Genomic DNA, 12,754 nt, shown 5'->3' with positions numbered 1-12,754 from the left:
TTCCCTGCTCCAGCTGTGAATCAGTGTCTCGCCTGAGCGACTCCACATACTCCCTGTATGGTCCCCAGACATCCCTTGGGCGGGACGTACTGGGCATCCTTTCAGCATAAAGCTCACTATTCAAATTACAATATGCAATACTGCGCAGCCATCCCTGAACTTTAGGGGCTGTGGGCCGACCCCAGTGTAATGCCACCTCATGCTTGGCTAACAGGAGACATAGAGAGGCTAACCTGCGCAGTTTCTAAGGGACCATGACAGTGTATCCGAGAAGTGCTACCTCTGGAATCGGGGTCAGTGGAATATGCAATATCAAACCCAGCGTGTTGTGAACTCCTTCCCAGAATTCGTGCAAATTCGGGCATGTCCAAGTGAGGTGTGCGAAATCAGTGTAAGGTGCGGAACATTTACAACGTGTGAGGTTTAGTGGGATCTATTTTGTGTACAAGCGCCGGAGTAAAATAGATGTGACGCAAGAATTTGAAATGGAGGAGCTTGTGTCTGCTGTTTAGCGACAAGTCTTTTGTGACCGAGCAGCAATGGGCCCACTGTTCATCTAAGATAGTAATACCCAGATCCTGTTCCCAGTCTTTGCGAATTTTACTATCATGTACCGGTTTCAGACTGGAAACAGCTCTGTAGATCTTAGATATCAGATGTGCGTTATCCTCCTTCTCTATGAGTATCGTTAAAGGGAGGAACGGGATCGGTTCTAATGGGAATGCTGGGTAGATGGAGCTTAGTGCGGAGAAGACGCGGCACAATACGAATTTGTCCATAAAGTCCGCTGCGCTAAAGCGTGCGTCTTCAGACGTGGAGAAAATATGTCCGCCCGAATAGAAATCTCCCATTTTAGATAGGTCATACTTTACCAAGGTACGCTGCACCAGTCGTTCAGTGCACCTCAGTGTGCCTTTGGGCCCAATGGGTTCAGGAGGGGGCCCCTGCTGGATCCATGCTGCGCTGGTGACAGTTGGACCTCTTGGACCCGGACCAGTGCTGGTCATGCCACCTCGACCTTCCCCCACACCGGTCCCGATGCTGACACTCCCAGCGTCCACCGCCAGCACCATCCCTATTCTAATACCCCAATACAACATGGAGGTGAATGGGCGTTGCCCGATGCCAACTTCGGCGCCAACTAGAGCCATGCCCTATCGCTGGACCCTAAAGAATACCACCCTTTGACCCTAATGTGGACTGATATGAGGATTTTGCGGAAGCCAGCGTACTGGACACTTCTCCAGATACTAGCATGCTTTCTACCTCTACCATGGCTACAAAGGAGGGAACGTCCTCTGCAATGGTGGTGAGGAGGGCAGCCGAGGTCCTGGACCTCAGTCTTACCTCTGAGGCAGACTAGACTAACGTCAAAAAGGCGGTGCTTTAGCCAGGAGTGTTACACTTAGATCACTTCTCCCGTTTAATGAAGAGCTTGCTGACACCGCCACCACCCTGCTCCAGGAGACCCCTACTTCCTCACACAACAGGAAGGGGTGGGAGCACACTGCTTACCTCCCAGCACAGTTCACCCCTTAGCATTATGGTAAATGCAGTTTGTAGTGCATGCTTACTTGGTATTTTGCTGGAGTGTTGACCAAAGTTGGTGCAGGTTAGTGCTGTACATCTCGAGACACATGTGTTTCTGGATTTTATCCTTCATCAGTAGAGATAAACAAAATAACGATTTTCATCTGGGGTGGCTGAGCAGGCTGCCACAATTCTTACAGGTCTCAATACCTCTCACAGGCGCACAGGTGCATCTCCACAAGCTCGTCAACTCAATGGCTCATGGGAGCCTTTTCAAACAGAAAGGGGTGGGAGCACAATGCTGACCTCCCAACACAGTTCGCCCCTTAGCATTATGGTAAATGTAGTTTGTTATGCATGCTTACTTGGTATTTTGCTGGAGTGTTCGACCAAAGTTGGTGCAGGTTAGTGCTGCACATCTCTAGACACGTGTTTCTGAATTTTGTCCTTCATCAGTAGAGATAAACAAAAAAACTATTTTCATCTGGGGTGGCTGAGCAGGCTGCCACAATTCTTACAGGTCTCAGTACCTCTCACAGGCGCACAGGTGCATCTCCAGGGAGAGGTACAGAGACCTGAGAGGATTGTGGCAGCTTTCTCAGCAAACCCCAGAAGAATTTCGTTTTATCTCTACTGATGAAGGATATAATCCAGAAACACATGTGTCTAGAGATTAACAGCCCTAACCTGCACCAACTTTGGTGAAACACTCTGCAAAATTTCAAGTAAGCATTTAAATTGAACTGCATTTACCAGGATGCAAAGGGGCGAACTGTGCTGGGAGGTGAAGCAGTGTGTTCCCATCCCCCTTCTGTTTAAAAAGGCTCCCTTGAGCCACTGAGCTGACGAGCTCTTGGAGATGCACCTGTGCGCCAGGGAGAGCTACAGAGACCTGAGAGGATTGTGGCAGCGTTCTCAGCAAACCCCAGAAGAATTTCGTTTTATCTCTACTGATGAAGGATATAATCCAGAAACACATGTGTCTAGAGATTAACAGCCCTAACCTGCACATACTTTGGTGAAACACTCTGCAAAATGTCAAGTAAGCATTTAAATTGAACTGCATTTACCAGGATGCAAAGGGGCGAACTGTGCTGGGAGGGGAAGCAGTGTGCTCCCATCCCCCTTCTGTTCCTCACACAACACCCTACCCTGGAGAGCTTAGTGGTCCAAGCCTCCACCTCGTTATCTTGCCTTCCCTTCGCACCCCGCTAGGGAATTCTTAGGAAAATGTTTCTTTTGACTAGCCTGGCACTGCAGGCGGTAAACACTGCATGCCTTTGGGCCACTACTCACATGCTCTGTGGGACATGGTTGCATAGGTGGTTGTGACGTTCCCGGAGGAGCATTGCTGGTGAGAGATGCAGCCAAGTTCACCATGCTTTGTAGACTGGATACCACCGACTCGCTGGGCAGATCTGTTTCATCAACAGTGGCTTTACGGCACCCTGCCAGGCTGAGGGCAGCTGGCTTTTCCAGGGATGTCCAATCATCGCTTATGGACATGCCCTTGATGGTTCCCGTCTCTTCAGAGACAAGATGAATTCAGCGCTGGTGCGCTCTAAGGACAGCAGGGCTATGGCCAGGTCCTTAGGCCTTTCCATGGCCCCTCGCCACCCCCAATGTGCCTTTCATTCCTTTTATTGCTTTCTGGGAGGGGCTTCCAGCCACGTCTGTACCCATCCAGCACTGAGGTGCGCAAGCTTCCCAGCCTATGCGCCGCTGAGGGTGGGGTACCCACAGACCTCGTGGGTCAGGCAGCCAGAGGTCGGGCCAGTCCACAACCACCCCCTCGGCAGCCGCAGCCTCCAAGCCCTTATAGTCTGCCCCCTTATCATCATGGGTATCCAGTGGGTGGCAGGATCTGCCATTACCTACACCACTGGCAGTCTATAACATCAGACCAATGGGTTTTGCAGATTGTCGAGAGGGGCTACTCTGTCTTCTTTGAGACTACCCCTTTACCCATGACATCTGCTTGCGATAGGATGATGGAGAACCAGCTTTCTTTGCAACGATAGGAAGTGCCGGCCAAGGGAGCCATTGCGAGGGTGCTGACGCCAGAGGTAGGTTTTAATTGTTATTCCTGCTACTTTCTGATGCCCAAGAAGGACCTAGGCCTTCGTCCTATTCTAGACATGTGTCCTCTCAATTTCTTCCTAAGGAAGGAGAAATTCAAAATACTCACACCCGCTCAGGTCTTGTCTGTCTTGGACCTGGGAGACTGAATGATGGTGTTGGACTTGCAGGAGGCATAGTTCCACACTCCTGTCCTCCCTGCCCACAGGCGTTACTTGCAGTTCAAGGTCAGCCACAAGCACTTTTAGTTCGATGTGCTTCCTTTTGGGCTTACCAACGCCTCCGGGCGTTCACTACGGTGATGCGATGGTTGCAGCTCATCTGTGGAGATCAGCGGTACCAATCCTATACTATCCCAATGGCTGGCTGTTGAAGGCTGGCTCGCCCCAGGCTGTCGTCTATCACCTCCAGACTAGGATGAACCTCCTGTATTTGGTGGGATCCATTATCAACGTGCCGAAGACATACCCGACTCCCTCTCAGATGCTCTCTTTCATCCCAGTCGAAATGTGTGCCAGCTTTAGAACTGCCTGCCTCACCCACAAAGCCTTCGACACTGGGAAACCTGAATACCTGGTCTCCAAACTCAAGAAAGCCGGGCAGACAAGAAACATCAGGAACTCCAACAATCCCTATGAAAACATGTAAACTAAAAACCGCTGCACAACCATTTGCTGGAAACGCGCCCAAAATCTGGAACTCCATCCCAGCTGATATCAGGACGATCCCTTCCTTTGTAAAATTCAAAAGACTCCTTAAAGACCTCTTCCTTAACCGCGCCTTCCCGAACCGAGAAACGGCAATGAAACACACAAGCCTACACTCTGCAACCCCCTGACAATGTTTCACCAAGATCTTACTCTTCCCCTCTCTCTGATCCCTTCCTCGCTCCCCCTCCCCGAATGAGGTTCAGCCCAAGACATTGTGCACTCATTGAGGTTATCTCGGGACTTCCTTACCTCAATGTTGCTCAGCACACCGGGCTTTTTGAACCAAAATGTATACCTATGCCTTTTTGTGTGATTCCTGCTCTGAAACTGTTGTAAAGCGCTCCAATACCCTCGGGTCTGGCCAGCTCTATATAAAACTCCTTACTAAATAATCAGGGCTGTTCTGGACACAGTGCAGTTGGGCCTATCCTCTCGAACGGAGAGTCCAGGATATTCAGGCTATAATACCAGTTTCGACCCCTAGCCTGGATTTCATGAGACTGACTCTAAGGCCGCTGGGCCTCATGGCCTCCTGCATCCTGCCGGAGACACATGCCAGCAGCCATATGTGGGCTCTGCAGTGTGACCTAAAGAGTTCCAGTGGGCGCAGCATCAGGGAAATCTCTTCAACATGCTCCAGGTCTCGGAGGGAACTGCAAACGATCTGCAGTGGTGGTTAACAAACTGCATTTGGGTCAGCGGCAGACCCCTCTCCCTTCTACAACTAGATATGACATTCGTGACAGATGCATCTTCCCTTGACGGGGCAGCCATCTGAGAGAGGTTGACATCAGAGGCCTCTGGTGGAATCCGGACTCCACATCAACCTTCTGGAGGTCTGGGTGATCCAGCTGGCATTAAAAGTCTTTATACCCTCCATCAAGGAAAGGCTAGGGCAGGCATTCAAGGATACACCACCGCCATGTAGTACTGCAACAAACATGATAGGGTGGGGTCATGGACCCTTTGTCAAGATCCCCAGTGCCTCTGAACATGGCTGGAAATCTAGGGCATTTCCTTGGTGGTTGAACACCTGGTGGGGTCTCTGAGCACCAGGGCAGACAAACTCAGCCAAAGATGCCTAGCTGATCACAAATGGTGTCTCCATCAGTGGTAACCGCCTTGGTTAGATATGTTCACAACAAAGAGAGCACATAATGTCAGCAGTTCTTCCGGCTGGAGTTTCCAAGGCAGCTCTCGCTCAGAGACACTTTTCATCTTGAGTGGAGCTCAGGCCTCCAATACACGTTTCTGCCCATACTACTCCTGCATAGAGTTCTCAAGAAGATCAGGAACAACACGGTCCATATCCTCCTTGTGGCTCTGGACTGGGCTTGGAGAGTTTGAGATCCCAAGCTGCTGAGTATGGCCATCGGTCCTCTCATCAGGCAGCCCCTTTGGGAGGATCTTCTGTCGTAGCAGCAGGGGAGGGTTCTCCACCCAAACCTGTCAAAACTCTGCCTTCTTACGTGAAGATTTAGCAGCAGTAGTTGACAGCTTTTGGCCTTCGGTCTGAACTCTGCAATGCATTTCTGGAAGCCAAGCACCCCTCAACCAAAACACTATACGTCTGCCGTTATGGCAAGTTTGTTGCATGGAATGCAGAGAAACAGGTTGACCTTCTTTTTGCTCCCTTCTCTTAGGTTCTTCAGTATATTCTTTCCCTTGCTCAGCATGCCTCTGCTTTGGGCACTGTTAAGCGATACCAAAGGGGATGATGGACGGAGCGCTTGAGCAAATCAAACAATCACACTGAACCCGAAACCGGTCCCAGGATGCTGGTTTCCGGTCCAGGGAAGACATGGCTTAGCAGTTCGGGCTGGACTGTTCCCATGAGGCACAGGGTCAGACTGATTTGCATATGGCCATGTCTGAACTGGGGTAGTGGAGTGAGTCAAAGAATGATGATGGATTAAACCCAGATCAGTTGGCTGGGGGTGAGTGTTTGATTTGCTCAAACGCTCCGTCCATCATCCCCTTTGGCGTCACATTGTTCGCCCTAGGTTGGCAGGGTATGCCCAGATGTGGGTCCCTTGCTCACTTTGGCACTGGATTCAAGATAGCCTAGCTGATGAGGGTTATGAACCCGAAACCGGTCCCAGGATGCTTGTTTCTGGTCCAGGAAAGACATGGCTTGGCAGTTCGGGCTGGACTGTTCCCATGAGGCACGGGGTCAGACTGATTTACATATGGCCATGTCTGAACTGGGGTGGTGGAGTGAGCTAAAGAATGACGCTGGATTTAACCCAGATCAGTTGACTGGGGGGGGAGTGTTTGATTTGCTCAAAAGTTACATCATTCATCCCCTTTGGTATAGCTTTGTTCGCCCTAAGATGGCAGGGTATGCCCACACGTGAGTCCCTTGCTCACTTTGCCACTGGACTCAAGATAGCCTGGCTGATGAGAGATATGAACCCGAAACCGGTCCCAGGATGATTGTTTCCGGTCCAGGGAAGACATGACTTTGGCAGTTCGGGCGGGAATGTTCCCACGAGGCACAGGGTCAGACTGATTTGCATATGGCAATGTCTGAACTGGGTTGGTGGAGTGAGCTAAAGAATGATGATGGATTAAACCCAGATCAGTTGACTGGGGGTGAGTGTTTGATTTGCTCAAATGCTCCGTCCATCATCCCCTTTGGTATCGCTTTGTTCGCCCTAAGTTAGCAGGGTATGCCCAGACGTGGGTCCCTTGCTCACTTTGCCACTGGATTCAAGATAGCCTGGCTGATGAGGGATATGAACCCGCAACCGGTCCTAGGAAGCTTGTTTCCAGTCCGGGGAAGACATGGCTTGGCAGTTCGGGCTGGACTTTTCCCATGAGGCACAGGGTCAGAATGATTTGCATATGGCCATGTCTGAACTGGGGTGGTGGAGTGAGCTAAAGAATGATGATGGATTAAACCCAGATCAGTTGATTGGGGGTGAGTGTATGATTTGCTCAAACGCTACGTCCATCATCCCCTTTGGAATAGCTTTGTTCGCCCTACGTCGGCAGGGTATGCCCAGACGTGGGTCCCTTGCTCACTTTGCCACTGGATTCAAGATAGCCTGGCTGATGAGGGATATGAACCAGAAACCGGTCCTAGGATGCTTGTTTCTGGCCCGGGGAAGACATGGCTTGGCAGTTCGGGCGGGACTGTTCCTACGAGGCACAGGGGCTGACTGATTTGCATATGGCCATGTCTGAACTGGGGTGGTGGAGTGAGCTAAAGAATGTCGATGGATTAAACCCAGATCAGTTGACTGGGGGTGAGTGTTTGCTTTGCCCAAACGCTCCATCCATCATCCCCTTTGGTATCGCTTTGTTCGCCCTAAGTTAGCAGGGTAAGCTCAGACGTGGGTCCCTTGCTCACTTTGCCACTAGATTCAAGATAGCCTCGCTGATGAGGGATATGAACCCGAAACCGGTCCCAGGATGCTTGTTTCCGGTCCAGGGAAAACATGGCTTGGCAGTTCGGGCTGGACTGTTCCAATGAGGCACAGGGTCAGACTGATTTGCATATGGCCATGTCTGAACTGGGGTGGTTGAGTGAACTAAAGAATGATGATGGATTGAACCAAGATCAGTTGACTGGGGGTGAGTGTTTGATGTGCTCAAACGCTCTGTCCATCATCCCCTTTGGTATCGCTTTGTTCGCCCTAAGTTGGCAGGGTATGCCCACACGTGAGTCCCTTGCTCACTTTGCCACTGGATTCAAGATAGCCTGGCTGATGAGGGTTATGAACCCAAAACCGGTCCCAGGATGCTTGTTTCCGGTCCAGGGAAGACATGGCTTGGCAGTTCGTGCTGGACTTTTCCCATGAGGCACAGGGCCAGACTGATTTGCATATGGCCATGTCTGAACTGGGGTGGTGGAGTGAGCTAAAGAATGATGATGGATTAAACCCAGATCAGTTGACTGAGGATGAGTTTTTGATTTGCTCAAACGCTCCGTCCATCATCCCCTTTGGCATCGCTTTGTTCGCCCTAGGTTGGCAGGGTATGCCCAAACGTGGGCCCCTTGCTCACTTTGCCACTGGATTCAAGATAGCCTGGCTGATGAGGGGCATGAACCCGAAAACCGGTCTCAGGATGCTTGTTTCCGGTCCAGGGAAGCCATGGCTTGGCAGTTCGGGCTGGACTGTTCCCATGAGGCATAGGGTCAGACTGATTTGCATATGGCCATGTCTGAACTGGGGTGGTGGAGTCAGCTAAAGAATGATGATGAATTAAACCCAGATCAGTTGACTGGGGGTGAGTGTTTGATTTGCTCAAACGCTCCGTCCATCATCCCCTTTGGTATCGCTTAGTTTGCCCTAAGTTGGCACGGTATGCCCAGACGTGGGTCCTTTGCTCACTTTGCCATTGGATTCAAGATAGCCTGGCTGATGAGGGTTATGAACCCGAAACCGGTCCCAGGATGCTTCTTTCCGGTCCAGGGAAGCCATGGCTTGGCAGTTCGGGCTGGGCTGTTCCCATGAGGCACAGGGTCAGACTGATTTGCATACGGCCATGTCTGAACTGGGGTGGTGGAGTGAGCTAAAGAATGATGATGGATTAAACCCAGATCAGTTGACTGAGGGTGAGTGTTTGATCTGCTCAAACGCTCAGTCCATCATCCCCCTTGGTATCGCTTTGTTCGCCCTAAGTTGGCAGGGTATGCCCAGACGTGGGTCCCTTGCTCACTTTGCCACTGGATTCCAGATAGCCTGGCTGATAAGTGTTATGAACCCGAAACCGGTCCCAGGATGCTTGTTTCCTGCCAAGGAAAGACATGGCTTGGCAGTTCGGGCTGGACTGTTCCCATAAGGCACAGTGGCAGACTGATTTGCATATGGCCATGTCTGAACTGGGGTGGTGGAGTGAGCTAAAGAATGATGACGGATTAAACCCAGATCAGTTGACTGGGGGTGAGTGTTTGATTTGCTCAAACGCTCCGTCCATCATCCCATTTGGTTTTGCTTTTTTCGCAGTAAGTTGGCACGGTATGCCCAGACGTGGGTCCCTTGCTCACTTTGCCATTGGATTCAAGATAGCCTGGCTGATGAGGGTTATGAACCCAAAACTGGTCCCCGGATGCTTGTTTCCAGTCCAGGGAAGCCATGGCTTGGCAGTTCGGGCTGGACTGTTCCCATGAGGCACAGGGTCACACTGATTTGCATATGGCCATGTCTGAACTGGGGTGGTGGAGTGAGCTAAAGAATGATGATGGATTAAACCCAGATCAGTTGACTGGGGGTGAGTGTTTGATTTGCTCAAACGCTCCGTCCATCATCCCTTTTGGTATCGCTTTGTTCGCCCTAAATTGGCTGGGTATGCCCAGAAGTGGGTCCCTTGTTCACTTTGCCACTGGATTCAAGATAGCCTGGCTGATGAGGGTTATGAACCCGAAACCGGTCCCAGGATGCTTGTTTCCGGTCCAGGGAAGACATGGCGTGGCTGTTCGGGCTGGACTGTTCCCATGAGGCACAGGGTCAGACTGATTTGCATATGGCTATGTCTGAACTGGGGTGGTGGAGTGAGCTAAAGAATGATGATAGATTAAACCCAGATCAGTTGACCGGGGGTGAGTGTTTGATTTGCTCAAACACTCCGTCCATCATCCCCTTTGGTATTGCTGTGTTCGCCATAAGTTGGCACGGTATGCCCTGACGTGGGTCCCTTGCTCACTTTGCCACTGGATTCAAGATAGCCTGGCTGATGAGGGTTATGAACCCGAAACCGGTCCCAGGATGCTTGTTTCCGGTCCACGGAAAAAATTGCTTGGCAGTTTGGGCTGGACAGTTCCCATGAGGCACAGGGTCAGACTGATTTGCATATGGCCATGTCTGAACTGGGGTGGTGGAGTGAGCTAAAGAATGATGATGGATTAAACCCAGATCAGTTGACTGTGGGTGAGTGTCTGATTTTCTCAAACGCTCCGTCCATCATCCCCTTTGGTATCGATGGGCACTGTTAAGGGCTACCTTTCTGCTATATAAGCTTTTCTGTGGTTGCCTGACCAACTGTCCTTCTTCCAATTCCCTATTGTAAATAGGTTCTTTAAATATCTCCAAAATATGTTACCCCCATTCTCCCTTCATTATGCCTTAGTGGGACCTTAATCTGGTTGAGATGGTCCTGATGTGTGCTCACTTTGAGCCCTTACACAACTGTCCTCTCAGGCTCCTTATCATCAACCCTGCCTTCCTGGTGACAATCACATCTGCCCGGAGGGTCAGTGAGCTTCAGGCTTTATCATTCAAGCCTCCATACTTGAACTTCTATCCAGACAAGCTGGTTCTACAAAAGAGAGCTTTCTTTCTGACGAATCTCATCACTGCCTTTCATGTAGGCCAGTTCATCCCCCTCCCTACTTTTTACACTCTGTCACATCCCTCTAAAAAAAGAGAAACAACTTCATCGACTGGAACTAAAAAGAGTGCTGTTGTTCTACCTTGACTGCACAGGACAGTTCTGAGTGGATGACCAACTCTTTGTGGGGTATGTCAGAGCGAAGAAGAGAAAGGCCATGCTGAAGTGGAACATCTCCAGGTGTAGGATGCTCTGCATTCAAATCTGCTATGCATTGGCCAAGAAGCAACCCCTTGAGGGCTTGCTGGCTCATTCCACCAGGTCAAAGTTACTTTACTTTGGTAACGCCTTCTCTAGTAGCGACCCTATCTAGCCGCAGATTCCTTACCGACCTACCCATACTCTCCGCTCTGCGAACTGATTTCTAGGGACAATGCTTTCCTCACACCAGGGGATAATTCTAAGGTAAGGAATCTGCAGCTAGATAGAGTCTCTACCAGATAAGGTGTTACCAAAGGTAAGTAACTTGTTCTTTTTGTTCAGTTCTGTGAAGGTGATGTGTCTTTGATGTGGGCTAATGCTTGAACAAGTCCATTTGCTAGTAACCCTGTGACCAAATGTAAAGCAACGTTAATATAAATTTAAATCCAATAGATGGATAGTGGTATATCCAATAATGCAAAATGATAACAAACATAAATGTTAGATACGTATTAAAGCACTTATCACTAACCTGCAGAATGGCCATCTTTTTGCTTTTTCTTCAAGTCCAGATGATCCCCAAGGCACACATCATCCTTTTCTTTGTCTTTCACTGAGCACAAACTATTAGCAATAAGAGGGCCTGTTTTGCAAATATAAAGAAATGTATTAATAATGTACATATCCCAGGTTCATTAAAATATAAGGCAGTAGTGTTAACATTGCAAGTTGGGTTTATTTAGAGAAACAATTGTATGGTATCATTTAAACGGCAAGCCTTTTCCACCATGTTCAGTATCTGCCAGGTTATTGCAAGTCTTTCCTATATTAGGGCTTGAAAAATCAGCAAATTATCACTGGACTGCAAGTAAGGTCAAGTAACTTAAAGTTATTAGTTTAGGAAGCTGTCTCTGTATATACCAAAAAGAGGTATAGTGTGCAGAGACCAGTGAGACCCCAAAGTTAAAGGAGGGGATTAAGTAGATAATACCTTACTCTCAATTTCATGGTAACTGGACTTAGCAGTTAGGCTTTTAAGAGGGTAATGTGACTGCATTTGTTGAAAATACTGGTACAAGGCAGGAACACTCAATCAATGACTAACTCCAGGCCAATGATTTGTAAGAGTATTACTTTAGTTACTTTTATTTTTGGAACCAAGTTAAACTCAGTTTCAGGTAAGTAGACTTTTCCATTATGGAATACTTTCAATGTTATTGGCAAAAGGTTTATAGAGCATCAAGCAGTACTTTTAATGTACATGAAATACTTTTCAATGTCAAAGAAGATACTTTGTATACAGGTATACACTTAGTGCAAAACAGTTGAGAAACTAATGCAATCCTATGGGAGAAAAGACAGGTGAGTAACTTACAGGTAAGTACACGGTTTTGAGATTCAGTCTTTGGGGGTCTTCGTCAACACTGGGCAAGGGTCGGACTAAGATATGTACAGCACCAACAGCCGCACTGGGGCGGCTGGGTGCAGAGGTCACTGTGCCCAATGTTATCCTATAGAGAAAAGGCACCGGTTACAGGTGAGTATCTGCAGTTCAAGGGCACAGGCCCTGGGGGTTGAAATCAGCTCTGAAGGGGAACTGAGACTGCACCACCAGAGGACTACTTGAAGGAATCCAATGACTGGAGAGGTACGTTAAATAGTGGGGTGATGCCGGGACACCGTCGGTTGGGCACACTAATGCCTGGGGGCTCCGGGTGCTGGGGTGCCTTCAGGTGTCCAGGATTTCTCACTGGCTATGGTTGCGGTCGGGGGACCCTACAGGATGAGGATGAAGGTGTCGTGGGGAAGTTCAGGAGAGGTTGTCCAATGCTGGATCCCAGGTCAGGATCGCTGGGGGGTCTTCACTGGAATGGTGGGCCACCTGGATTCTGGCCGTGGGAGTCGGGTGCAGAGTGGTACAAAGCTTGCGGATCCGCCTGGATTCGTAGTTCTGAAGT

General features: G+C 49.5%; 1 protein-coding gene across 2 annotated transcripts in view; it reads right to left on the bottom strand.

Moving 5' to 3' along the window:
- LOC147727734 (uncharacterized) overlaps positions 1-12,754 on the bottom strand; it is a 199,320-nt gene that overhangs the window by 132,604 nt on the left and 53,962 nt on the right. For both annotated transcript variants that reach the window (XM_086961733.1, XM_086961732.1), the window contains one exon: positions 11,329-11,439. In XM_086961733.1, coding sequence (XP_086817859.1) covers positions 11,329-11,439 — 111 coding nt within the window. The remainder of the gene's footprint in view (positions 1-11,328; positions 11,440-12,754) is intronic.

This window comes from Lissotriton vulgaris, chromosome 3_1, assembly GCF_964263255.1.
Source record: "Lissotriton vulgaris chromosome 3_1, aLisVul1.2, whole genome shotgun sequence".
In the NCBI taxonomy this organism is placed as follows: Eukaryota; Metazoa; Chordata; class Amphibia; order Caudata; family Salamandridae; genus Lissotriton; species Lissotriton vulgaris.
The sequence above is the reverse complement of the archived record's forward strand: the minus strand, read 5'-3'. Positions and strand labels throughout refer to the sequence as shown.